Here is a 26791-nt window from a genome sequence, read left to right on the forward strand (position 1 = left end):
TATGTCTTTTTAATGATCAGACAATTTATAGTGTAATAAATTATTGTCAATAAATTAGTAACAAATAAATAAATTCATTGGATCGGTGTTGATGTGTTATGAAATAAATGCATAATTACAGTAAAACGTGCTGTGTTGTTCATTGTTAATTTAGGATTTCTAGTAGGCCTAGCATTTTTAATTAGTTTTTTCTGGTGGTTTAATGTTTAGGAATTTTGTTATGTGCTTTTGTCATTTTGTGCTGTTAATAATAGGATGTTTATTGCAGTTTTATTAATTTTAATAGGCTACTAACTTAAAATTATTTAGTTTCTTTCAAATTAGTAGAATCTAATATTATTTTTGTATCGGTTTAATTTCAATGAACGAAAACTATTTTTAATACTGCGTTGTTCAAATAATTGTTTACAAATGATCGATACACAAAATCAATGAAATACGTATCTTATTTGTAATAGGTCCCAGGTAATAAAAACATTGGCCATTCACAAAATTCTTTACAAACCCGTTTCAAAATATTTAGTTGTCACTGAGAAGTTTGTCCTCACAGATTTGCCGTAGCAGCAATGTTGCAAAATCCGTGGTTTTCCCATTGACTTTTGGTACTAGTACTTTAGAACACTGTTGCCTCTGGTTGTTTTTGTCGTGCACGGTTTGAGAAGAAAATTTCCCCCTAGAACGTAATTTTTACCGGTTCGCCTTGGAACGCGACTGGGGTAGTTTTAGCCTGCGACTGGGTTATAAATTGGGCTGGTGTTGTTGTGCAGACCTGGCAACCCTGCGTAGCAGAGCGCTTTTCTCCAGGAAAAATGTCAAATCTTGGGAAAATAGCCAAGGTAATAAATGCATGAATTCAATTTATTACTGTTGTATTTTATATTTTTAATTAACGTTGATAATTATTCGTGATACTATAGTAAAACGCTTATTTTAATGATGAGCTATCTCAGCGCATAGAGTGGCAGCAGCAGCACTGATGTAGCTAACGTTAGCTGTAGGCTAACTATAGCTTTGCTTGATAGGTTATATTATTTAATGTTATACATTATCCATTATATATATATATTCCATTTGCTCCATTGTAATACTTTTTCAGTTAATCAGTACTCATACATATACCTCATTTAATTGCTCTGCTTCTGAGGTTATGACATTTAATGTATTCTATCTTTCTATCTATCTAATTTTTATAATATATATCATAGCAACCATCAGAGCATCCATCCATCCATCCATCCATCCATCCATCCATCTATCTATCTATCTATCTATCTATCTATCTATCTATCTATCTATCTATCTATCTATCTATCTATCTATCTATCTATCTATCTATCTATCTATCTATCTATCTATCTATCTATCTATCTATCTACTTCAAACTTTCTGGCTAGGCTTTTTCAAGCCAACCTAAAGCCACCTTCTTTGTTCAGGTGGTGCTGCCCGTGGCAGTGCCTGGAGCCCTTGGCCTGATGTCTGCCACAGTTTTTGCTGCAAGCAATGCCAAAGAAAATACCACCACCCTAATGACTGATGAGGTACTTCCTGTGCAGTGTGTTTTAGGATGGCTCGTGGCAGAACAAGGAGGTAATTTGCTTAATGTCAAGTGTTTTTACAATACACCATTATTTTTCAGCTTTCACTCTACAGCACACCAGAGTCCCAGCTGAGGTACGAGGAGCCCGAGGTTGGTCATGTTGAGCAAGGTGTGGCGTCTCTGAGAAAGACGGCGGAACCTTATATTTCATGGTGTCAGGTATGCTGTCATACTGACAGTGTTTAGTGAATTGATTCAGAAAGAAAAGCTTGACTTCTAGGGAAGCAAAATGTAGTTAATATAGTGTACATGAAACTGATGATATCAGTATGCATTCATAGTTCTCATTAATTCTTTATGACTCTTGTCCACCTCCAGGAAAAGACACAGTTTACTGTGGAGAAAATACAGGCAAGTTATGTGGGCTTTTTTAGCCACAACTATTATGCTCATCATTTTTGATTGTGATAATTAACCTGTAATATATCTGTTACCTAACATTTTCTCTCTTTTAATCATAGTCTTACTACAAGACTGTTGAGCCCGGTGTGAATACCACTCAAAATATTGTAAAGGGTATGGACACACACACTTATCTATATCATGGGCTTTTAATCTTTTAGATGCTACAAGCCCCCATATATAATCACTGTAGTGCGAGGGACCCCCATCCTAAAATTGAAAAGGAAGATATAGTACATATTTATGTATAAAGACCCAATTTATACTGTGAAAAATAAATTTATATATTTATTTATTATATATATATAATAAGTTTTTATCTACTCACTATAGTACACTATGTATTATTAGTTATTTATTTGTTTTATCTCTAATTTCCTAATTATTAATGTTTAATCATTTTAATGGATTATTTTTATAATTTATTTAAATCTAATTTATGTATTTTATTTTTATCACATTCGTGTTTGTCATTATTTTAGAATTAATATCTTTTTATATTTTAATATTGTTATTTAATTTATTTATTTTTCATTTTTAACAGTTTTTCTCTAAACATTTCCTCTGACAATATTGCATTTCTTTTTTTCTCAGATGTATATGTATTTTTGAATGACCCTCCATCTGAGTTCTATGCCAGTGTGGGTGTTATAGGGTTTTCTGGAATTCTGGGGCTTTATTTTGCAAAAGGTATTATTTTTATTAATTGTTTGTTATTGTTTATTCTATTTGAATCATATCAAGGTCTTTGGCCTGTAACATCTGTCCGGTGTTTGGATTATTAACTACTGTTTTTTTTTCTGTTTCGTCTGGACAGGCAGCATAGTCAAAAGACTGATGTTCCCCACTGGGCTAATGGCTCTCAGCGCCTCCATGTTCTACCCACAACATGCCGCCACTGTTGCCAGGGCAAGTTTACAGTTCTTTCTGTACAGATGGACAGAGTCTGTTGTTGTTTCTCAGCAGGCTGCTCCAATACAGACAGCAGCAACTGAGGCTTTGAATAATGTAGTATCAACTACTTCACTTGCATCCTGGGATATTAACAGCGCCTGCCTGAAGGAAATTCAGTCTGTGAATTGTGTGTTCAGATAGTCATTGTTCCTTCCTCTTTTTTCCCTGTGCGACCATCCATAAGTGTAAAACTAGAAAGTGGAGGGATATTTTGAGATTATTTCCATGGATAAGATCAGTCAATTAAAGTGAAAAATGTACTACTCCCTTCCTCGCTGGAAGAGCACAGAAAATTATATGAACACTAAGTTAATGTTTTAATTTTTGCACAATTGTTTAAAATTCAAAAGTACAACATTTAAAGGGATAGTTCACACAAAATGGAAAATTCTGTCATCATTTACTCACCATCATGTTGTTCCAAACCTGTATGAATTTCTTTCTTTTCCTGAACACAAAATATATTTTGAAGAATAACCAAACAGTTGATGGGCCACATTGACTTCCATAGTATGGAAAAATACTATGGAAGTCATCAACTCAAAATCTCTGTTTGTGTTTAGCAGAAGAAAGAAATTCATACAAGTTTGGAACAACATGATGGTGAGTAACTGATGACAGATTTTTCCATTCATCAACTATCTCTTTAAATATTAGACTTGTATAGTCTACTGATGATGAGTTATATGCCCCGATTGTGTTTTCTCAATGTGAGTGTTTTTTGTTTGTTTTTAATAGACCACAAAAGACTACATATTTTCCCGGGGTTCAGAAGGGCGAGTTGTTTTGGAGGAGCTGCTGAGAGGAAAGTCACCATCCAAGGACAAAGTGAGGAGAAATCTGATACTTGGCACAGTTTTGTCCTAGTTTTTCCCCACTTCCAAGACAGAGTGCATACAGTCTTGAGCCAAATGTCTTTAAGGTTGAACTGCCTTTAACTAAATTGTTATGATGCATTCTTGAAACTTTCAGACATACACTTCCATTCCAAAGATAGGGTTCATGCTGTGTTCACGCAATGGTATAATTTCTGACTACTCAGAGCCGTTCATGTCCTCGGACTTGTAATTATGCATTTCTTTGGCAACTCTATCAACGGCAATAAGAATCTGAGGTGGTCATGTGGTACAAATTCCCAGCAAACAAGCTGTAATGTACAAGTTCTACAAGGATGTGAACACTTTTTTATCTTGTAAATACAGATACCTTGTTAATACAGTAACAACATGGATGTAAAAAGCACCTTCAGTCTGATTTTCAAAAATGTTTGAAAACTCATCCTTTATGCTCACCAAGTCTGCATTTGTTTGATTACAGAACAGTTTTATTTGAAAATACAGTAAAAACAATAATATTATGAAATAGTTTTCATATTATATTTAAAAGAAGTTTTCTATTTGAATATATTTTCAAATGCAATTCATTGCTGTGATGAAAAGACAAATAATTTGGTGCTCAACAAACATTAAATTCTTATTAGCAATGTTGAAAAACAGTTTTGCTGCTTAATATTTATGTGAAAACCAACATTGTAGTCGAGACCAGCTCATTCGAGTGTGAGTCAAGACCAAGGTCAGAGAGGGTCGAGTCCGAGTCGAGACCAAATTCAGAGAATATCCACAAACAACATTAGAACTTAATTTTATTTATTTTTTAGTTAATTAAACAGATTTGGTTTTCTGACATTTTTGTCCTACTATGTAAACAGTAAATATGTTAAAACATAGTTGAGACAAATAATGTAGCGATGTGACTTTCTATTCTTTGATGAATAGAACATTTATTAGAACATTGTTTATTTGTAATAAAAAACATTGAACTTCAACAAGTAATGTCAAAAATCAATACTGAGAGACTGTTTTAATGGCATATATTTAACATAAAGAGCCTTCTAAAAGTTGCGGAATGAATACTTTTGCTTCTTTGTAATGGTTTTCCCTTTTCTTTACAGGTTGAGAAGACACAGAAAACAGACAGCCAAAAATCAAGTTGAGACAAAGCAGCAAGTTATGAGTTCCTGCTTTGCACCTGGATTGTGCTCCCTTATCAATGCACTGATCAGTTTAGTGGTATTTGCTATATTATTGTGTTGACTGTGTTTACCGTGACTGTATATTATACTTTTCCGTGCATTATATATATTTATTTTAATTTACTTTATAAATGTACACTGCAATAGCAACCATTTGGACCAACCTAAAAAAGATTTACCTACCTGACCTGCACTGTGAAATTGAGACATTTTTCAGCAACTAAGTGACTTTTAGGTTTTACTGATGGGTCCAATTGTATTTTCAGAGTATTCTACACCAGTGTTGGCATTGCATTATATAGAGCTTTCCAGTATCATTAAACAAACCTCACATTTCAAACTTATTTAAGTTTTTTACAATCACACTTACCCGTTCACAAACCACACTGATAAGAGCCTGTCCCATGCAACATGAACTTGGCCTAGTCTGGACATAAACAAAGGGACATTTTGCAAAGTAAAGCACCCTCCTGGAGGATACAATCCATTCTCTGTTAATTTACAGTACACTGCACTACAGTGCAGCAACACTACAGCAAGTAGTCAACTTTTACCCATTTACCATTATGACTTCCACATTTACACTGAGAGGAAAGCCTGAAGATGTTATGTTATGCATAGAAAGAAATACAAATACTTAGTAGATATGTTATTTTATTTTCAATGCATTCAATTAATAAATTACTGTTGATGAGTTAGTCTGACATGCAAACTACAGAATATGATTACAAGTCCTATTATAACTTCCTTTTAAGAGTAATTTGGTGTATTTTAACATGATTAATACCAAGTGTCTAAAATAATACAAGTAATTAAAATGCCTGTGAGCCATCCCTACTCCCTCCTTGAACACTGGAACTTTGGCCAGCTCACTCTTCAGCAGACATTTTCAGGAGATTCTCCTTATCAATCCTGAAAAGTCGCCATCCCTCCTGCAGCGAGAGGTCAGAAGCCCCGCGTCGCTTGTAAAAGTCGATGGATGCTTTGTTGGACTCGGCCACGATGAAATGCATGCTGCTGCAACGACTCTTCACCGCTGTCTGAAGGAGGACACAACTTTTTATGGTTATGTTTAGATGTGTAATACGTTTAAAAAAAAACAACAACAACACTTTAAGCATGATCTGTTGTCTATTTTGAATTTTAAACTACTTGCTGTGTCAGCAATGCCAACTAGAGTTTTGAATGGAATGGTGATTTTAACGAATCAAACCATGTATCCAAAAGATGAAAATGAAACTTACATCACTGAGTGTTTTCAGGATTTCAGACCCAATTCCAAAACCTGTGAAGTATGAAACTAGTCAAGGGAATTTAGGAAAAGCCTGCAGCTTCATAAGAGACACATTAATAACACACTCTTACCTCTGTACTCGCTCATTACATAAAAATCCTCAAGGTACAGCAGTTTGCCAATCCAAGGGTCATAGGTGAAGTAGTACATGGCGAATCCAATCACAGAATAACCTATAAGTGTGAACACTAGTGTCTTACACAGTAGCATTACTTGAACATGCATGTGCAGGAATGTGCTTTGTGTATGAATGTTAAACAAGGGATGTAAGAACGCCGTTTTAGGACATTACTTCTGAACGTTTCAAAATCAAATGAAAAACACTTTATTCATTAGTCTATTAAAGGGCATCTTGGTTTTGACGTTTTACCCTCGACTTTCTGATGCTCGACTGACACGTCTGCGACCACGCAGTGGTAAAACGGGTGGTCTCCGAATCCGTCCTCGAGCAGATCTAAAAACAAAACTGTTGTCACTGCCGACCAACTATTGATCAGGTTTCACATTTGATATACTGTGTCATCTCACCTTTCTCAGTTAATATAACTTGGTCTTCCATTTCTTCATACTTAGCGAGTTCCTACAGAAGGTAGGAAAGAAAGAAAAATTGGTTGAACATCATGTCCTGTAGGCGGTGGGCCGTTTGTTTTCATGCAGGGTCATATTTGGATACTTTATCAATGTCATGGAACGGTTTTGAAACTATTTCAAAACATTAATACAAACATCAGAATATGTGTGATGATAACTTTTACTATGACTAACGTTACTTGGGACAGTATACCTAATGAACGCATTTAGGGCACATTTATGCACTTTTTAAAAGTTTATATTGGCACCCTTAACAGTGTTTTTAAACAAAATATACATATGTATTATAAATGTATTATGTAAAGTCTACCTTTATTAGTCGCAATATGTCAGGCACGTCTTTGGGCTCCGCTTTACGCAAAATAAAATTGGCCATTTTCTTCTTTTACTCTTTTTCCCTTTTCTCACTAGTCCTCTATATGTGAAGTGAAGCAAAAGGTGTTTCTTCATTCGCTTCCCAGAATATTACCCTCCGCTGTCAAGTTTGGGTTTCTCCTGTATGGGACTCGCATGCAGCAGCTGAACCGGCTGTTTTCACCTGGCTTCTGTAAATGTCTTTTGTTTATCAACTCGAGCGGGCATATATTTGCCGGTGGGGGAGGGGTCTGGTTACCATAATAACGTTTTCTCCGATTGCGGACCAATAGCAGTTGTCCATTCGAGATACGTCATGACGCATCGTTATTATTCACTCATGCTGGCTCTGGCTGGTCCATATCATATAACTGTGGGATCAAAACACTGTAGGGATGTATGTTTTCAAGTGAAATTGGGTAAAAGGACAATTCTTTCTAGAATAATATAGAAGATGAGTAAATTCGTGTCAAATATTTTTATAACTTTTTTCCACACTTTTATGTCTCGTTGAGTACTTTCAAAACTTCCAAAGTATAACGGCCGTAATTACGGTAGAAGTTTTACCGTTAACTTATTGAGGAAGACGCCTTTGAATGCGCTTTTAAAACAATAATTACGGTAAATTTGCCGCGCCTACGTCCCAGGAAGTGAAGAAAGCTGTCGTTTCTGCAAGGACTGCGCTGTTGTATACATAGATGGTTGTATATGTCACAAAACTCTTGCTGTTAGTGTTATACAATAAAGTGGTTAGCCAAGAACAAGGAAGATGCTTTCTCAACGGTGAGTTTTACAATCTTGCGTCACTCATTTGTTGTTTTACACGTTATTTGAGTCATGCACAAGGAATTCCAGACTAGTCTGGTCTCTCAATGGGAGATTTTTTAACAGTCAATGTCTTTAGTTAAAGGTTTCATCATTTTGTGACATTACTATCAGTATTATATGAAGTAATGGTAGCTCTCGCCAATGTTTTTTGTTTTGTTTGTTTTTTGGCTTTCTGTAAAGGGTCTTGAAATCTGCATCGTCCCTAATGTGCAGAGGGTTTTCCATGGGACAAATTCGCCGTCAAGGGAAGGCACCTGATATGGCTGAGGGTAATTATGAAAAAAAATATGTTTACACTCACCCAACCCACCCAACACTTTAAACCTAGTCCAATAAAAATATTGTCAGTGAGTGTACTATTAGTACTATTAGTGCTTAGTTAGTGCTTACTTTACTCCTTCAAGATGAATGCAGATAAAGTGGGACTACAAATCAATTATCTGTGTTTATTCTTCTATTACCATTACATTGATCCCAAAATAGAATGGGGGTGATTTTGATGTGGCTTTTGGATTTGACTTTTGGTTCATATTTTTAAAAACAACATCAATGACATTATCATAAATTGTCCCACTTTACCTCTATTCACCAGTGTTGCCAGATTGGGTCGATGATTTCCAGCCCACAAGCTCACCAAAACCCGACCACTCCAAGAAAGAACTGGCCAAAACTTGAACTGCCAAAATAATGTGATATAATTTTATTGCCATACCAACCAATTATCTCCTTAAACATAATGTTGATGGGGGGAAAAAAACAATTTCCCAGCAAAACAGACCTAATAAATGAAAGATAATTAGCAAATATGACTAAAATGTCTAGGTGGAAACTGTCAAAACAGCAATCCCTCAGAAAAACGTGCATCATTTTCTGTCAACAGTAAGAATAAGCCAATTTAAGTGCAAAAAGTACCCAATATAAGATATCGGAACAATGCAATGTAATTAACAGGCATTTCGCAAGCGTTAATCCACACACCATTGCCAACATGTGTCATCCATTGATACTGTACAATTAATCTGCCAACAAAAAAATAACAATGCCGTTACCTTTGTGTTGTGCTTTGCTCTGACAAAACTAAAGTACGTCTTTGGTGAAGTACATAGAACATGCTCATAGCACAGTCAAAACTGATTAATTGTTGATTCAAACCTCTTTTAGCAGCTGTTGGGGTTGCTAGTTGCAGATGTCCTTTGTATATGATGGTGGACAGGAGTCATGGTTCTATTTATAAACAGTCTTCGAGTCACAATCCACGTTTGAGAGTTAGATCACTCTACCACTCTTTACTGTACTGTATACCTATTTATGCCACTTTGGCATTGCGATCACTTGAATATACAGCTATGAGTTATCGCACTAAAAACCTGTCAGTCATGTATGAGCACTTCTGCCTGCTAATCACTGATTGGCTGAAAGTGCATGCCCGTCTTCGACGTCAACAACTATGCCAGCTGACTCTTTGTGGGCCTGTGTGTGTAATGATGCCTGATTTTTTTGGAGTACATACACACTTGAGTTTTGTTTATTAAGCAATTTAACTACACAATTTAGATTTTTGAAAACCGCCAAACTAATCCCAAACCAACCCAAATTTTGTCCACCTGTCCAAACCCATTTTTACCCACACAATCAAGTTCAAAACTGCCCAATTGTAATCTGGCAACATTGCTATTCACTCTGCCTATTCAGATATATGAATGTGTTGCATGTACATTTTTGTGTAGAATAATGTCCAGCTGTCCAATCCATGCCTTAAAAAGAAAATTGTAAAAGTAAATATTAAAATCTATATATCAGTATATCACTGACAGAATAATAATCATTGATGTTGGCTAAAATGATTTAGTAATTTAAGAGGTTTTTCTGCTATGTATATAAATATATACATACACACAGTAATCATTATAGTATTTCCCATTGGTGTTCCTGACCCATTTTTATGTCCCCACAGGAAACACATTTTTACTTGTGAGCAATGGTAAAATGGAAGATCATTTACTTTCTTTGATATCAGACTCTCTTTTGCATGTGGCTTAATTAACATTGTCCTGCTGTTATCTTATGGTACCATGTGCATTGCATGTAGTTCTTTTTTAATTTGACATCTAGTGTTTTTCCTTTTCAAATGCCTTCGTCTTGTGAGCAGCCTGTTCATATAGACTAGTCTTGGTTCCTCTCTAAAACATTCTTTCTGCTCACTAGTACTTACTGTCTCCATATTATGTTATTGGATGATATAGACTCTGCTATGCTTTCCAATCCAAAACTACTATAAAATGGTTAGTCCACCCAAATATTAAAACTCTGTGATTAATTACTCACCCTCATGTCATTCCAAACCTGTAAGACCATTCATCTTAGGAACAAATTAAGATATTTTTGATGAAATCCGAGAGCTTTCTGACCCCTCCATAGACAGCAATTTAATCACTTTCAAAGTCCAGAAAGGTATTAAAAACAAAAATAGGTCATGTGCTGCTGCAACCTTAATTTTGTGAAGCATTGAGAATACTTTTTGTGCGCAAAAAAACAAACAAAAATACCTTAATTCAACAATTTCTTGACATCTGTGTCAGTCTCCTTTGCTGTTGACGTAGTAGATCGAGTGCTGCACTTCCGAGTTATGTCAGCACCCCGGCTTACCATTGACCGATGCTGGTGTGTGGTACATAAAATCCTGTCTATGGAGGGGTCAGAGAGCTCTCGGATTTCATCAAAAATATCTCAATTTGTGTTCCGAAGATGAAAGAAGGTCTTTCGGATTTGGAACGACATGAGGGTGAGTAATTACCGGTAATGACAGAATTTACATTTTTGGGTGAACTATCCCTTTAAATAAATACAGTATGTGATGTCTCGGTGCTTCATTTTGGTCCTCCTTATTTTCACAGTTCGTAACAGGCTGAGGGAGATAGTTGGAGCATCTACCAACTGGAAGTATGTTTATGTTATTCCTTTTGCAGAATAACAAGTCCTTGTTATTTGTGACAGCTTTACATAAAATGTTTAATTTTGTCCATTGCATTGTACAGGGACCATCAGCAAGCATTAGCTGAGCGTGCGTCACTAAGCCAGTATCTTGCTCAGAGTCAGGATGAACTGCCTGCAAAGACAATGAAGGACAGTGCAGTCGAGGCTCACCTTCCTCTGGGTACCCAGCCTGCCTTGAGAGAGAAATATCTCAACTATCACAACAGTGTCAGGTACTAAAAGGCAGATTATATAAAGTGGCATTCAGATAATAACCAACTTGACAACCAACCATTTTTAAATATGCTTTCTGATCGGAGTAAATTTTTCTTTGCTTATGTACCTTTTTCTCAACAGGTTTGGACGAATTTTGGAGGACTTGGACAGTTTAGCAGGTAATGCATTTTAAATATAAAAGTTACAAAAGGAGGTTTTCACAGTGTTGATTCCCCAAAAGAACATTTCAGTGAACAGTTCTTAAAGGGGACCTCTTATGCCTATTTTTACAAGATGTTATTTAAAGGTCCCGTTCTTCGCAATTCCATCTTTCAAACTTTAGTTAGTGTGTATTGTTGCTGTTAGAGCATAAATAATACCTGTAAAATTATAAAGCTCAAAGTTCAATGCCAAGCGAGATATTTTATTTAACAGAAGTTCCCTTTTTAAAGCCTACAGCGAACGGCCGGTTTGGACTACAGCAGGAAGTGCAGGGATGTAATGACATCACTAGAACCATAGACTAGAACAGTTTGTTGACTAACCCTCCACCCACAAGAACACGCAAAATAGGGGTCGTGGTCTTGTTGCTCTCCCACGTGGAGAAGAGCGCGCATTCAGCGCTTGCATCTCCCCGTTATGGTAAGAGGCGGGACCTTTCCGGGCAAAGTGCGCTAAGCTGCTGTCCAATCACAACACGGGAAGCGCTGGCCCAATCAGAACTCGTTACGTATTTCTGAAGGAGGGACTTCATAGAACAAGAAAATCATCAGGCCGTTTTTAGGACAGAGGAAACAGTGTGGGACAGTGTGAACAGACTTTAGAACAGTGTGAAGTTTCAGCTTAAAATACCTCACAGATCATTTATAAATCCATGTGTAAATACCCATTTCTGACTACAGTCAAGAACAGGCTGTTTTCGTGCCATGTGCAAATGAGCTGCTGCGTGCCACCCCCTCTCCACACATTTCCTGCCTCAATCAGATTCTCTGACCAATACTAACAAGACATCTGCTTGGTTTTTATTATCAACTATATCGCGATCACTCTCACGGATAGCATAAAAAACAAAATAAAGGTGCCTTTGGTGGAAACTTGCAGATTAAGGGGCCGCAATGTAATAATAAGATCACCTTCCTACATCAGAAGGGGAGAGATATCTGAACGGCTCGTATTTTTCACACGATTGCAGATTAAGACTTACCAAACAAAGTTATTGGGTTGTCTTTTTTCACGTTTTCTGGGTTGGTAGATGCACCGGGGACCCGATTATTGATTATATTATATATTACTATAGTATATATTACAATTCTATTAACACTTGAGCTTGGTTTGGCACAACAACATTACGAACTGTTCTCTACCCAGAATTGTTTGCTGGTAGGATCTGTGCTGGTAGGAACTAACACACTCAGGATTGGTCTGTTTTATCTATTGCCTTGCTTGCCTTCTCATATCGTCCGTAAACTTGCTTTTGCTAATGACTGATGCATTTGTATTACTTTCTAAAGAGCGTGTGCATTATCAGCCCCACAGTGGAAGCTGAAACCATATAATTTTCATATAAATAATCGGATCGACACGACCCAGAATGTTTAAGCAACAAGAGCAACTGTGAAAAAGCATCTATTGATGCCATTGCAGAAACTTTATTTTTAAGAGTGAGCTGTAGATGAGCACACCTGTATGGGCTGAATCATAACTCACTGTTTTATCACACACGGTCTCATTCTTGTCTCTTTAGTGCTCATCTGTTACTCTCACACATGGAACAAGGAGCTGAAAAGATCTCCACTGTCTATTGTCACCGCCCTAGTGGACAAGATCGGTATTGTCTCTTGTATAGTAGTCTGATAAATCGTTTTTTATATAATTTTTTTTATTTATGATTATTTGAATTCAGTTTTTTATTGTTTCACAGACATGAGAAAAAACATCATCTACCCAGACTGTGACATCAAGTTCACAGGTCACGTGACATGGGTTGGCAAAACCTCAATAGAAGCTAAAATGCACATGTCTCAGGTATATCTGGTCTTTTTTTTAAATTGAAACATATGTTATATGTTGCGCATAAGATCATTAAAATAAAATGAACTGTTTTCTCAGTATCACAATGGAGCTTACACCGATGTATTAGATGCCACGTTTGTTATGGTGGCTCGAGATCCTGAAAACAAAAGGTAACGTTAAATCATTTGGTACGATCGACATGTTCATGATTTATATCTGCAAATAAAAGCATGAGTTATATACTGTTTATCCAGGGCAGCTTTTATAAACCCACTGATACCAGAAGGACCAGAAGAAGAAGCCATTTTTCAACAGGGTGAAAGTAAGTAGCACTTTTATACGTTTGCAATCACAATTGCCACTTCAACTTGAAACATATAGAGTAAAACTGACTGTCTTTATATTGATAAGTTAACAAGAAGAGGCGTGTGGAGCTGAGCACGGCCTCTCTTCTTAAAGTGGCCCCTACAGCTGAGGAGAGGACTCTCATTCACAACCTCTTCCTCAACACTCTAGACACACGGTGAGATTTATTGTCAATACACCGATATAAATCTCTGTCTTTATTTTTATGGCCAGTTTTTAAGAATAGTTACTTTTTCCCTATAGAACTGTTAGCTTTCGAGGTCGGATTTTACCGCCTAACTCAATGTGGATGGAAGATGCCAAAATGAAAGGGCTTGAGATTTGCCACCCACAAGTGAGGAATTTTTTTTTTTTTTGCAGTAGTTGACTCGAAACTGAGACTGTCAACGAGTACATTGGTGTAGTGACCTGGATTTTCTTTATTCTTTGCATTATACAGGAAAGAAATATCTTTAACCGGATATTTGGTGGGTTTTTGATGAGGAAGGCCTATGAGCTTGGTTGGGCTAATGCTTGTGCATTTGGGTAAGAGGATTCCCCATTGTTATTTACTGAATGTCTAGAAGTCTTTCATTTCTTCACATGGCTGTATTTGTGTCTTTCAGCGGATGCAGACCAACGCTGGTGGCTGTAGATGACATCTTATTTCGGAAGCCTGTAGAAATTGGTTCTTTGCTATTGCTTTCCTCACAGGTTTCTAAGTTCTTTAATATCATTAGTGTTGTAGCCTATTTTTCTCTTATTTTGCACATCTAAGATTGTTGATAATACTCTGTCTGCTGTCAGGTTTGTTACACAGAAGGAATGCACATCCAGGTGAGGGTCCACACAGAGGTTCTTGACCCATTGACCCGGCAGCACAGCACCACCAATGTGTTTCACTTTACTTTTCGTGTTGAGAAGGATATCCCAGCTGTTGTACCACAGAGCTATGGAGGTCAGATACATATTTTTTTTTTGTTATATACAAATGTTGTTACATTATATTTTAATGAAATTATTTGTAACTTGATATTGTTGTCATTTGCAGAGTCTATGCTTTACTTGGATGGAAAGAGGCACTTTGATGAGACGATAAGGACCCAAAATTGAGCATTCTAAGATGTACTGATGGAATGAGATTCCTGCCAAATCTGCAATGACGCTCTCACTGTATTTACATGATAATTTGTATGTGTAGATTCAGCTTTTATATTATTTTAGTTCTGTTCATTTTATATTTATATATTTTATTTCTTGCTGCGTTTTTACATTAATGTAAAATATATATACATATATATATATTTTTTTTTACAAATTCAAGCTTACATTGGGAGAGGACATATTAGGAAATTGTCTGTTTTGGGGTGTTTTTTTATGCAGTCATATCTGAATTGTTGAGCTGTTGCTACCGGTTTAGTCTTTGAGACTAATAACACCATGTTTTATTGGCACTACAATGACATTTATTTAAAGACTGGTTGTACATGTGCAATTGACCTGTTTTATAGTGTTAATGATCTGAATACTGCCAGAGTGATTCAAGAACAACTTGTGTATGCACAACATCTAAGAATGAATACAGTCTTCCTTCCTTGATCCCCTTAAAAGGAAACAAGGAGATCCTAAACTGGAGAACAAATAACTCCAAAAACCTAACCTTACACGTCTGTCCTAAGAAGTTAACATGATGCCTTTCGTGTACAAACTACCAGTGCCAGAATGAGCAAAAACTGACAAATGATGAGTGCATGCCGTTCCAATGTTTTTGTTCAAATATATATATAGCATCATATTTTTATGCATTATTTTAAATGTTTGTTCGTTTCTTATGGACTGTTGTAACAACACAGACCCTTCTACATCTACATTGCCTTAAATCTCCGAGATTTATTCTCTTGATTCATTTATTTCATATGCGAAAGTGTCCGTGGATTACTCAAGAGAGTAATATTTGTTCTGGTCATGTGACGTAAGTATGGTCCCCGTGAGGCGACCCGCTCCATGTAAATAAAATAAAATTTTATCCCATGTGAATGTATAATTTAAACATTTTACTAAGGAAAAGGTTACTGAACGATTACTGCCACCGAGTGACCAACGCGTGAAGTTGCAAGAGTGATAAATAGCTGCCACTACGTCAGAATTATATTTGGTCATGCTGAGAGAGTGAGTAATTTTTCCCTGCTAAAATTGTTACACTGAATAACGCTCATTGATCGATTTTAAAACAATAATTTAATAGACAATAATGGGCGTAACTAGAATCAAGAAAATTGTGTGTGTTGTTCGTTAAAAGTTAAACAGTAGCCTACGGTGGATCAAAAAGTGAAAGAAAAACTATATCTGCAAGTTCTGATCTGTTTTGACAAAAGTTCCTGCAAAAGTGGTGAGGGAAGAACCAAAACATATGTCGTGTCCACGGTGAGTTACATCTATGTCTGACTCTTATTTAATCTGTAAGACACTAACTTCTTTGTTTGTTTCCTTCGAAAGTTTCCAATTTACGCACATTTTCAGTCTTCCTCATGCCTCTTTTTCATTGCAGCTCACTTATTTTATATAGGGTCCTTAAATCTGCAGTGTCCTTCACGTGCAGGAAGTTTTCCGTGGGTCAAATATGCCAAAAAGGGAAGGCGCCGGATATGGTTGAAGGTAACTGAACAGATTTTGTCATTCGCAGTTTATAAGTCGATCAGACTTGGAACCAGGAATAGGTGCTAATCATTTGAATTCCCTGGGTTTTTATGGGTAGGGTTAGAACAACATTTTCAGACAGACAGGAATGTTGTTCCAGGATCAACAAAATATGTTGATCCTGAATGTCTCCACGGTGATCACACTAGTCATCCCTGATTTGTTGTAGTACTTTTGGAATATGTTTTATAGAAATATCAAACTGTTAAGTATGCAGGTTTACTTTTCACTTTTTTTACATGATTATTTTACTCAATAGCAAGAAAATTAACAGGATGCCTGAATAAAGGGAAGGTCTGAGTGTCAACTTGAAATTTGAATATTTATTATTAGATTTTCTTTCGTTATACTGTCATTTTATCCAACAACACTGCTTTTTAAAGTGAGACAAAACAACTAATGACTCAAAACATCACAAAATTCGCCAAATCCATTGCTATTGCACATAGAAAAAAAGGTGTTAAAATTATTGTACCTTCAGGAGTACAACAGCTTGTCGCTGGTAAAGTACCCTTAAAAGGTCATCTTTGTACTTTTTTTACTCCTAAAAGTACATACCTTACAGTACTACTATGAACCTTTTTGTGGTAATAAAGGTACAAAGATGTCCTTTTAAGGGTACTGCCCCGATGACAAGATGTTGTACCCCTAAAGGTACAATTTTGACCCTTTTTTTTCTCTGTTTGGTTACAGGCGTTTGTTGTTTTTCCACCAGCAATTAGGGAGAGAAAAAATCCCCTCTTTTTGCAATGGCGAAAAAATTTAATTGCCCTGCATATTTTCCCTTTTATCCATTCTGAATGCATATTGAGCTCTGGAAAGTTATTTCTCTCTCTCTCTGCATGCGGCTGCCCTCCTGCTGTTATTTTAGGTATACATATGCATGTAGTCCTTAGTACATGGGATTGTTTTTCATTTTTGAAAGGCCTTTCCCTTTTGTGACCTTATACCTTGGCTTTAATTAGCAACCTGTTGAAGCATTCTTGTTTTCATTCCTGTATTTTGCATCCTGTTTTGCCATGTGTGTCCATTAACTGCATTTTTTCCCTTTAGCTTTATTTTCTTAAGAGCTCTGACCAACGAAACAGGCAACATAATGCAATTGTCATAAAATTGACTCTAAATGTATCAACTCCAGGGTAAAGCACTAATACCAAAACTGAAAGGCTAACCAATGTCTCTTATTAAAATATATTTTTATGTTTTCTGTTTTTTTCACAGTTCGCAACAGACTGAGAGAGATAGTCGGCGGATCTACCAACTGGCAGTATGTTACTGATATAACATTTTTGCAGTCATCACGCATTATGCTGAAATAAGCAAATAAGTTAGAAATGCAGACGGACAAACATAAGCACGCCCACTAAGCAAGATGGCGCCTTTGTTTGGCATGGCCGCTGCTGTGTCACATTTATGTAGTTTTTATTTGTTTGTTTTCGTCTCTCTTATGGTTACATTAACCATGCCTTTACACCACTGTGCCACTGCTGTTCGGACATACGATCGTTTCACCCTGATGAACATTGGAGTGTACATGGAAGGACTTTGTAACAACTGGGAAAGTTATAGTCAAACTTTTCCGCCCCCGTTGGTGTGTGTGCCCAGCCTATATGAATTCCGATTTTTGTTTCGGTGCCGTGGCAATTCCAAGAGGAGACGAAGGAGAAGGGGCTGCAGAGCTGGCACTCAGGTCAGAATGAGACTGTCTTCGGGAATGGGGGTGCCCAAGCCTTTTTGTGGGTGGCGGCCACGGTGGCTGCTGCCTGTTTTTCCCCAGGATGCAGGTGCTCGTTGGACAAGATCCCCTTCGGTCAATTTGGGCCGATGGAGAAAACGCTGTCTGGATTTGCAGTTTGTGGCGGACCTGCCTGACCAGCGACTGACCACTTGGCACCGCTGGAAACCGCGTGATTGTATCAGGTGTTTGCGGCCACTACACCTTGCCATTATGGAGACCAGCTTGCCATCATCACTCCGTTTAGCACTGCTAAATGTTCGCTCCATCACTAGTAAGGCGCATGCCATCAACGATCTTTTTACCAAGGAAAAGATGGATTTCATGTTTCTTACAGAAACGTGGCAAAAGGATAAGGAAGCTGTACATTTAAATGAACTCTGCCCTGCAGGTTGCTCTGTGATTGGGACACCTCGAATGTCACGTCGAGGTGGTGGCCTTGCTGCTGTTTATTGTGACAAATTCTTATGCAGAGTAATTAACTCCGAAACCTTCTCCTCATTTGAGTCACAGATGATTAAGGTCGGTTCTGTTAATATGTTTTATTGTGTGGTAATTTACCGCCCCCCTGGTCCTACAGGCGTCTTCCTTACTGATTTTACTGATTTCCTATCCTCTATAATCAAGCTGGAGAAAGTTTTAATTATTGGAGATTTTAATCTTCATATTGATGATATCTCATGTATTGCAGCTACAGACCTCTTATCCATTACAGACTCTTTTAACTTTACGCAACATGTCTCAGGACCTACACATTTAAAGGGGCACACTCTGGACCTTGTTTTCTCATTAGGTCTAGAGATAGTAAATGTGTGTGTGGAGGATGTACATATGAGTGATCATAGTTGTGTTTTCTTTAACCTAAATTTACCTCGGGACCCTTCACCCCCGAGAATTAAGGCTCAAAGGAGAGTTATTAACCAGGATGTCGCTGAGAAGTTTTCTATTTTGTTTGATCCATGCCGACTAAAGGGTTGCAGTGATGCAAATGTGTATGCTGAGTCTTTTAACAGTCAATGTTTAGAAATTTTAGATGAAGTGGCACCTATGAAATCAAACATTGTCTCTCTTAAAAAGCCCTGCCCCTGGATAAATAAATCTATCCAGAGTTGTAGAAGTAAACGTCGGAAAATAGAGCGCTTATGGAAAACAACTAAACTCGAAGTTCACAGGCTCTATCTTAGGGAATTAACTGCTTCTCTAAATGAACTTCTGAAAAGTGCTAGAACGAAATACTTCTCTCAGCTAATATCCTCTAATAAGAAAAACCCCAAATTCTTGTTTGATACCATTAACTCTATTGTTTCGCCATCTGTCCCTCCAATTGCAGTTTTCTCTCCATCAGACAGTAATGTATTCCTTAACTTCTTTATTGAGAAGATTAGGGATATTAGAGTTAGTATCTTACCTCGACCTGCCCGTATAAAGGCATGTATCTTGGCTCCTTCACATCCGTGTTTCTCCTTTAAACTAGTGACATTGCATGAGGTCACCACTCTGCTAGATAATCTGAAACCTACTTCCTGTCACAGTGATGTTCTCCCGATTATGCTGTTTAAGCAGGCTTTTGATAGCATTGGCCCCTGTGTTGTAGAAATTATCAATACTTCTCTTTTAACTGGTGTGGTTCCAAACTTTTTTAAGCATGCTATTGTTGAACCTGTTCTTAAAAAGCCAAGCCTTGACCCATTGAAACCAATGAATTATAGGCCTATATCCAAACTCCCCTTTATGGCTAAGATTCTAGAGAAAGTGGTAGCAGAGCAGCTTACGACTTTCTTAAAGATAAATGATATTTTTGATAAATATCAGTCAGGTTTCCGTAAAAACCATTCTACTGAAACCGCATTAATTAAAGTCTCGAGTGATATTTTGATGTCAGCTGATTCTGGGAAGCATACAGTATTAGTTTTACTGGACCTTACATCTGCCTTTGACACTATTGATCATAATATTTTGATTAATAGACTTCAGGATCTAGTAGGGATATCTGAATCGGCTATAAAATGGTTTACCTCTTACCTTTCTGGTAGAAGTTTTAGTGTCTTTATTAATCAGATCATGTCAGATACTGCAGGTTTATTGAGTGGTGTACCTCAGGGTTCTGTCCTGGGACCGATTCTTTTCCTGCTGTACATACTACCGCTAGGACAGATAATTGGCCAGTTTACTGATGTTTCCTATCATCTGTATGCCGACGACATTCAGTTGTACTGCTCTTTTAATCCTACTGAGTTACATAAACTGTCTTCTTTAATCAGCTGTCTGAGCAATATCAAGCAGTGGCTAAATGATAACTTTTTAGTTCTGAATTCAGCTAAGACTGAAACACTGATCATTGCCCCTGAGCAAAGCATCTCTCAGATTAAACAACATATCGGTGCCCTAAGCTCGTCTGTCCAGCCGAATCTTAGGAGCCTAGGTGTTGTTTTTGATTCGGCCATGTCCTTGGAGAAACACTCAAATCTACTTATTAAAAACTGTTTCTTTCAATTAAGGAACATTTCGAAAATAAGAGCCTTGGTGTCAAAGGCCGAATTGGAGATGATCATTCATGCTTTTATTTCATCCCGTTTAGACTATTGTAACAGTCTTTTTATTTGTCTAAATAAGAAAGATTTGTGTCACCTCCAGACTGTCCAGAATTCTGCTGCAAGGCTTTTAACCCACACCAGTAAAAGAGTACACATCACACCGATCTTAGCTTCCCTTCATTGGTTACCAGTGAAATTTAGAATGCATTTTAAAATTTTGGTTCTTACTTTTAGAGCCCTACAAGGACAGGTGCCTTGTTACATCTCTGACCTGTTACAGCTGCGTACGTCTTCACGTAGTCTAAGATCAACAGGTCAAAGATTTTTAGTTGCCCCCCACACACATTTTAAAACAAGAGGGGACCATTCATTTCAAGCTGTGGCACCTAAACTGTGGAATGCATTGCCTTCTTCCTTACGCTGCCTGGACTCAGTGGAAAATTTTAAAACACAGTTGAAAACTCTTCTATTTAAAGAGGCTTTTATCTAGAGTGTAGGATTTGGCTGGTCTTTTGTGTATTTCTGTTTATTTTCATTTATACTTATTGTTTTTGTTACTTATTTTGACTAGAACTGTAATGTTGTGTATTTCCTCTTTTTGTTGTGAAGCACTTTGTGATTTTTATCTACGAAAAGTGCTATACAAATAAATTTTACTTACTTACTTACTTACTACAAACATGCATTTTCTCCATAACATACAGGGACCATCAGCAAGTATTGGCCGAGCGTGCATCACTGAGCCAGTATCTTGCTCAGAGTCAGGATGAACTGCCTGCAAAGACAATGAAGGACAGTGCAGTCGAGGCTCACCTTCCTCTGGGTACCCAGCCTGCCTTGAGAGAGAAATATCTCAACTCTCACAACGCTGTCAGGTACTAAAAGACATTACTACTATGCACATGCAGTATGCTTATTGGTTGCTGGCTGCTTGTATATGCAAAAAACACCTAGTGTTATTTTGAATCTTTGTTTAAAGTATATCTTTTTCTGATCACAGGTTTGGTCGGATTTTGGAGGACTTGGACTGTTTAGGAGGTACACTACAGATGTTTGCTCTAATAACTCACATGAACACAGGGTATCACGCTGCATAATTCTTGTCTCCTTAGTTCTCATCTGTTACTCTCACACATGGAATGAGGGGCTACAAAAATCTCCAATGTCTATTGTCACCGCCCTAGTGGACAAGATCGGTAATGAATCTCCTTTATTCCCACAGATGCAGATACAGATTTCACAAAGTAGACATGTTCCTGGAGACAACATCTTTGTTGATCCTGGAACAACATTCCTCTTCAAAAATGTAGTCTCAACACTATCCGTACCTCTAAACCTAACCCTACCCATTACTTATCCCTAAAATCAGAGGGAAATAATCTCTGAACATCTCTGATGTAGAATAAAATTGACATAAACTGTAAAATTGTCGCTCAGATCTGATTGGTTGATTGGAATCCGATCAACAAAGATGTTGATCAAGGAACATGTTGTACTTGGTGAAGTCATATTCACCCAGCATAAACATTTAGTTAATTGTATTTGCCACTCAAGTTGATATAATGTGAAATTAAATACATGTATTCATACTTTGGTTTTTTAGTTTTTATAAATAATAATTCATTTATATGCTATTGCTACTATGTCTCAGACATGAGACAAAACATCATCTACCCAGACTGTGACATCAAGTTCACAGGTCACGTGACATGGGTTGGCAAAACCTCAATAGAAGCTAAAATGCACATGTCTCAGGTATTTTTTTTTCTTTTCTTTTTTGTAGATATGTTTTGTATAGTATTATTAGAGTTTGTATCAAACTAAAATTAACTTTTCTCAGTACCAAGATGGTGCGTACACAGATGTATTAGATGCCACATTTGTAATGGTGGCTCGAGATTCTGAAAATAAAAGGTAACAAAGTTCAAAGATGTGATCAACATGTCAAAAATTGATATGCGGTGTCAGTGAGGTCATGCATATATTCTTTCCTTAGGGCAGCTTTTGTAAACCCACTCAAACCAGAGGGCCCGGATGAAGAGGCAATTTTTCGTCAGGGTGAAAGTGAGTAAATTTTATTTTTGTCTATTAACAATAAAAGTATTTTCGACCAGAAACCTTTGATCATTTTTGTTTGAAAATTTGTTTTGACTTCTTAATCAATTACCACATTTATATTGATAAGTTAACAAGAAGAGGCGTGTGGAGCTGAGCACGGCCTCTCTTCTTAAAGTGGCCCCTACAGCTGAGGAGAGGACTCTCATTCACAACCTCTTCCTCAACACTCTAGACACACGGTGAGATTTATTATCAGTACACTGATATAAATCTCTATGCCTTTATTTTCGCAGTGGTATTAATTAAAAATATTTCTTCCTTTCCTTTAGATGTGCGAGTTTCCGTAGTCGTATTCTACCACCAAATTCGGTGTGGATGGAAGATGCCAAATTGAAAGGGCTTGAAATTTGTCATCCACAGGTGAGAAAAATCAGTATTTTTAAATGCAATTCTCGAAATAATTTTAAAGTGCCCCTATTGTGCTATTTTAAAGGTTCCTAGTTTTGTTTCAAAGTGTCTTACAATAGGTTTACATGTATCAAGGTCAAAAGACACTTTAATTTTCTTATAATATAAATTGCAGCATCACCTCTTTTTTCACATTGTCTGAAGTGGTTCAATAAAGGATTCAGTCTCTCTGAACCCCTCCTTTCTGAGATTCTTCTCTGCTTTGATCGGTCAGATAGCCCTGATTCAATTGGTCTACCACTACAGCACACAAGTCAGAAATGAAATGGTCATTAGCATTTGAGCTATTTCAGCTTTTGAATACGCAGTGATATGAATAGTAATGTGTTATATACATTTCTTCTCTACATGTTGACATTATGAGCCAATTCTCTTCCAGAATTGTGTTTGAGGGCTTGTCAAAGTAGACATTGTTCAAGAGCAGCCAATGAAGACCACAGACAGGCATTATGCAAATATGTTGCAAACCTACATACACTGATCAGGCATAACATTATGGCCACTGACAGGTGAACTGAATAACACTGATTATCTCTTCTTCACGGCAACTGTTAGTGGGTGGGATATGTTTGACAAGGGCCAAATTGTGATGGCTAGACGACTGGGTCAGAGCATCTCCAAAACTGCAGCTCATGTGGGGTGTTCACTGTCTGCAGTGGTCAGTATCTATCAAAAGCAATCCAAAGAAGGAATTGTGGTAAACCGGCCACAGGGTCATGGGCGGCCAAGGCTCATTGATGCACATCGGGAGCAAAGGCTGGCCTGTGTGTTCCAATATAAAAGACAAGCTACTGTAGCTCAAATTGCTCAGGAAGTTAATGCTGGTTCTGATAGAAAGGTGTCACAGTGCATCACAGTGTGTTGTGTATATGGCTGCATAGCCCCAGATCAGTCAGGATGCCCATGCTGACCCCTGTCCACTGCCGAAAGCGCCACTGAGCATCAGTGAAGAACCACGGAGGGATGGAAGAAGGTTGCTTCGTCTGATGAATCACATTTTCTGTTACGTCACGTGGATGGTGTGTGCGTCGCTTGGGGAACACATGGCACCAGGATGCACTATTGGAAGAAGGTAAGCTGGCAGAGACAGTGTGATGCTTTGGAAAATGTTCAATTGGGAAACCTTGGGTCCTGTCATCCATGAAGATGTTACTTTAGACCTGTACCACCGACCTAAGCATTGCTGCAGACCATGTACACCATTTCATGGAAACAGTATTCCCTGGTGGCTGTGGCCTCTTTCAGCAGGATAATGCGCCTGCCACAAAACAACAATGGTTCAGGAATGGTTTGAGGAGCACAACAACGAGTTTGAGTTGTTGACTTAGCCTCCAAATTCCCCAGATCTCAATCCAATCGAGCATCTGTGAGATGTGCTGAACTAACAAGTCCGATCCAGGGGTCTAGTGGAGTCCACAACTCAACAGGTCAAGGCAGCAAAAGGGGGACCAACACAATATTAGTACTGGAAGTACTGATGACTCGTTTCATACAGTGCAAAACCAGTTCTTTCTTTTAGGAGACAGTAACTCCATTTATCATGCACTTTGATCTATGAAACTTTGCAGACCTTTTAAATTCACAAACAGCTATATTACACAATACATGAAAGATAATTTCCAAAAAATCATAATGGAGACCTCTTAAATATTGTATTTATATATGTGAACTTTATTTATTCTTTGTACAGGAAAGAAATATCTTCAACCGGATATTTGGTGGTTTTCTGATGAGAAAGGCCTATGAGCTTGGTCGGGCCAATGCTTATGCATTTGCGTAAGAGGAAAACAATGTTGAATATTTCCTGTGAAAATGTTATTCACTCTTCACATGGCTGTATTTGTGTCTTTTCAGTGGATGCAGACCAACCGTGGTGGCTGTAGATGATATTTTATTTCGTAAGCCGGTAGAAATCGGATCCTTGCTCATGTTGTCTTCTCAGGTAAGTAACTTTTGCTGTTTCAGCTTATTTAAATATTATGCACACTAACAACACTGTGATGTGATATCTTAATATATATATATATATATATATATATATATATATATATATATATATATATATATATATATATATATATATATATATATATATATATATATATATATATATATATATATATATATATATATATAATATCCCAGCTGTTGTACCACAGAGCTATGGAGGTGAAAAATATTATATATATATATATATATATATATATATATATATATATATATATATATATATATATATATATATATATATATATATATATATATATATATAGCAAGGACAGTGTGTAGAGAAAATAATATTTTATTTCCCATTTAAATATAATTTGTAACAAATCATTTGTCATCTTCAGAATCTATGCTGTACCTGGATGGAAAGAGGCACTTTCATGAGACGTTGAGGAACCAGAGTTGAGGATTAAGGGATGTGCTAAAAGGATGAAATACATGATAATTCTTCACCAACTTCCATCACTACAGATAAATGAGTGTGTTTATGTAAATCCTGCTTTTATTTTCTAAATCTCTACTCTACAGCTGTTACATGCAAGTAGTTAATAAATTCAGCAATTGTTAATTTAATGTTTGTTTATAATTTTTCTGAAGCCTTTTTAATGACATGTTGTTTAAAAGTTGAGATAAGGTGGGACGGTTGCAATAATAACTGTCCAAGTAGCTGTGCTGAATCCTTGTTATCTGCCATTTTGTCCTACACACTCAGACATTGGCTGCACCTGAAATCACTTACTTCCCTACTGTATAGTAGGTGGAAAACGAAATGTGACAAAAGAAGTATGTCTGAAATCACAGTTCTCATTAAAGAGTAGGCAAAAAGTACTTAGATGTCCTCTACTACTTTCAGTGAGATTCTGAATTGTGCAAAAGATGGACAGTTTACTATCCCATGAGGCCACGGGAGAGGTTTTATGATTTACAGTGAAGCTGGTAGTTTTTTTTTGTTTGTTTGTTTTTTTTTATCAACATTACTTTTCCTTTTTTTCTGTCAGATCTAAACATTGTAGTTTTGCTCATCTCATTTTAAAATGGAAATTGCCTGACCTGAAAAAGCCATGGAAATAAATAATATCTTAAATTCTGCATGAAACAGAAGTTGCAATTTTAACAGATTTAAGTTTGGTCTTGAGACCCTTGTTTAAAATTTCAAAAAGTGAAACCAAAAAAAAGTTAGAGCTTTAAGTTTATGAAAATGATTGATGAACATTTTTTTAAATATAAAATATATATTTTACGAAACATGTTAAAATAAGAAAACAAATCTAAACCAGTTGTGTTCCAAGTTTAAGGTGGATGTCTCAAAAAATAAGCTTTCTGTAAGGTTTTGTTTGGGCACAGTGCCATATTTTCCCCATCATATGCCAGCAAAGATTCACTGGTGCACACAGTGGATGGATTTGTGATTTGTAGTTGAGTTTTTCTCCCTCAAATATTACAAGCACACATTCATTCACATTTTTATTATACACATTCAAACCACACTCTGACATCCAACACACCCTTACAATTATAGCTGCATGATGCATCATCTTAACCAACTGGCTCTATAATAATATGCATAAGCAGAAAGCAGAAATAAAGTGAGTATTGACTTTTATAGGCCAAACCTGAAAAAATGGCACCATCCGGTTAAAAAAAAAAAAAAAAAAAAAAGTACAACTTTACACTTTGAATCCTTGCCAACAGA

General features: G+C 36.9%; 4 protein-coding genes across 7 annotated transcripts; 3 read left to right on the plus strand and 1 right to left on the minus strand.

Moving 5' to 3' along the window:
* The first annotated feature begins 542 nt into the window (after nt 1-542).
* Nucleotides 543-5689, plus strand: apoob (apolipoprotein O, b). Of its 2 annotated transcripts, none has more exons than XM_067435201.1 (9): nt 543-836; nt 1446-1538; nt 1637-1756; nt 1916-1948; nt 2059-2113; nt 2594-2689; nt 2817-2908; nt 3692-3781; nt 4905-5689. In XM_067435201.1, the coding sequence occupies exons 1-9, from the start codon at nt 810-812 to the stop codon at nt 4944-4946; spliced, it is 648 nt and encodes a 215-aa protein (XP_067291302.1). In that variant the 5' UTR covers nt 543-809; the 3' UTR covers nt 4947-5689. The 2 variants fall into 2 exon arrangements, with proteins under 2 accessions (XP_067291302.1, XP_067291301.1); XM_067435200.1 differs by having other exon boundaries at nt 545-836; nt 1434-1538.
* A 133-nt stretch (nt 5690-5822) lies between these two features.
* sat1b (spermidine/spermine N1-acetyltransferase 1b) lies at nt 5823-7444 on the minus strand. Its single transcript, XM_067435202.1, has 6 exons — nt 7181-7444; nt 6808-6859; nt 6650-6733; nt 6351-6452; nt 6230-6270; nt 5823-6025 (listed from the first exon to the last, which is right to left on the minus strand). The coding sequence occupies exons 1-6, from the start codon at nt 7244-7246 to the stop codon at nt 5855-5857; spliced, it is 516 nt and encodes a 171-aa protein (XP_067291303.1). The 5' UTR covers nt 7247-7444; the 3' UTR covers nt 5823-5854.
* Nucleotides 7445-7826: 382 nt separating this feature from the next.
* On the plus strand, nt 7827-25671 carry LOC137063327 (acyl-coenzyme A thioesterase 9, mitochondrial-like). 3 transcript variants are annotated; one of them, XM_067434396.1, is made up of 16 exons: nt 7827-8007; nt 8233-8321; nt 10007-10033; nt 10947-10992; nt 11088-11258; nt 11383-11420; nt 12986-13069; nt 13163-13266; nt 13351-13424; nt 13509-13576; nt 13666-13777; nt 13864-13954; nt 14060-14145; nt 14226-14313; nt 14407-14557; nt 25443-25671. In XM_067434396.1, the coding sequence occupies exons 1-16, from the start codon at nt 7994-7996 to the stop codon at nt 25502-25504; spliced, it is 1305 nt and encodes a 434-aa protein (XP_067290497.1). In that variant the 5' UTR covers nt 7827-7993; the 3' UTR covers nt 25505-25671. The 3 variants fall into 3 exon arrangements, with proteins under 3 accessions (XP_067290497.1, XP_067290496.1, XP_067290498.1); XM_067434395.1 differs by lacking the exon at nt 25443-25671 and adding an exon at nt 14651-15469 and having other exon boundaries at nt 7839-8007; XM_067434397.1 differs by lacking the exons at nt 10007-10033; nt 25443-25671 and adding an exon at nt 14651-15469 and having other exon boundaries at nt 7841-8007.
* Nucleotides 15610-25081, plus strand: LOC137064261 (acyl-coenzyme A thioesterase 9, mitochondrial-like). The gene is made up of 13 exons (XM_067435635.1): nt 15610-16023; nt 16166-16254; nt 17518-17563; nt 21270-21440; nt 21566-21603; nt 21678-21761; nt 22217-22320; nt 22406-22479; nt 22562-22629; nt 22751-22862; nt 22953-23043; nt 24782-24867; nt 24946-25081. The coding sequence occupies exons 1-13, from the start codon at nt 16010-16012 to the stop codon at nt 25079-25081; spliced, it is 1113 nt and encodes a 370-aa protein (XP_067291736.1). The 5' UTR covers nt 15610-16009.
* Nucleotides 25672-26791: the final 1120 nt, after the last annotated feature.

Source organism: Pseudorasbora parva, chromosome 24, assembly GCF_024679245.1.
Source record: "Pseudorasbora parva isolate DD20220531a chromosome 24, ASM2467924v1, whole genome shotgun sequence".
NCBI lineage: Eukaryota > Metazoa > Chordata > Actinopteri > Cypriniformes > Gobionidae > Pseudorasbora > Pseudorasbora parva.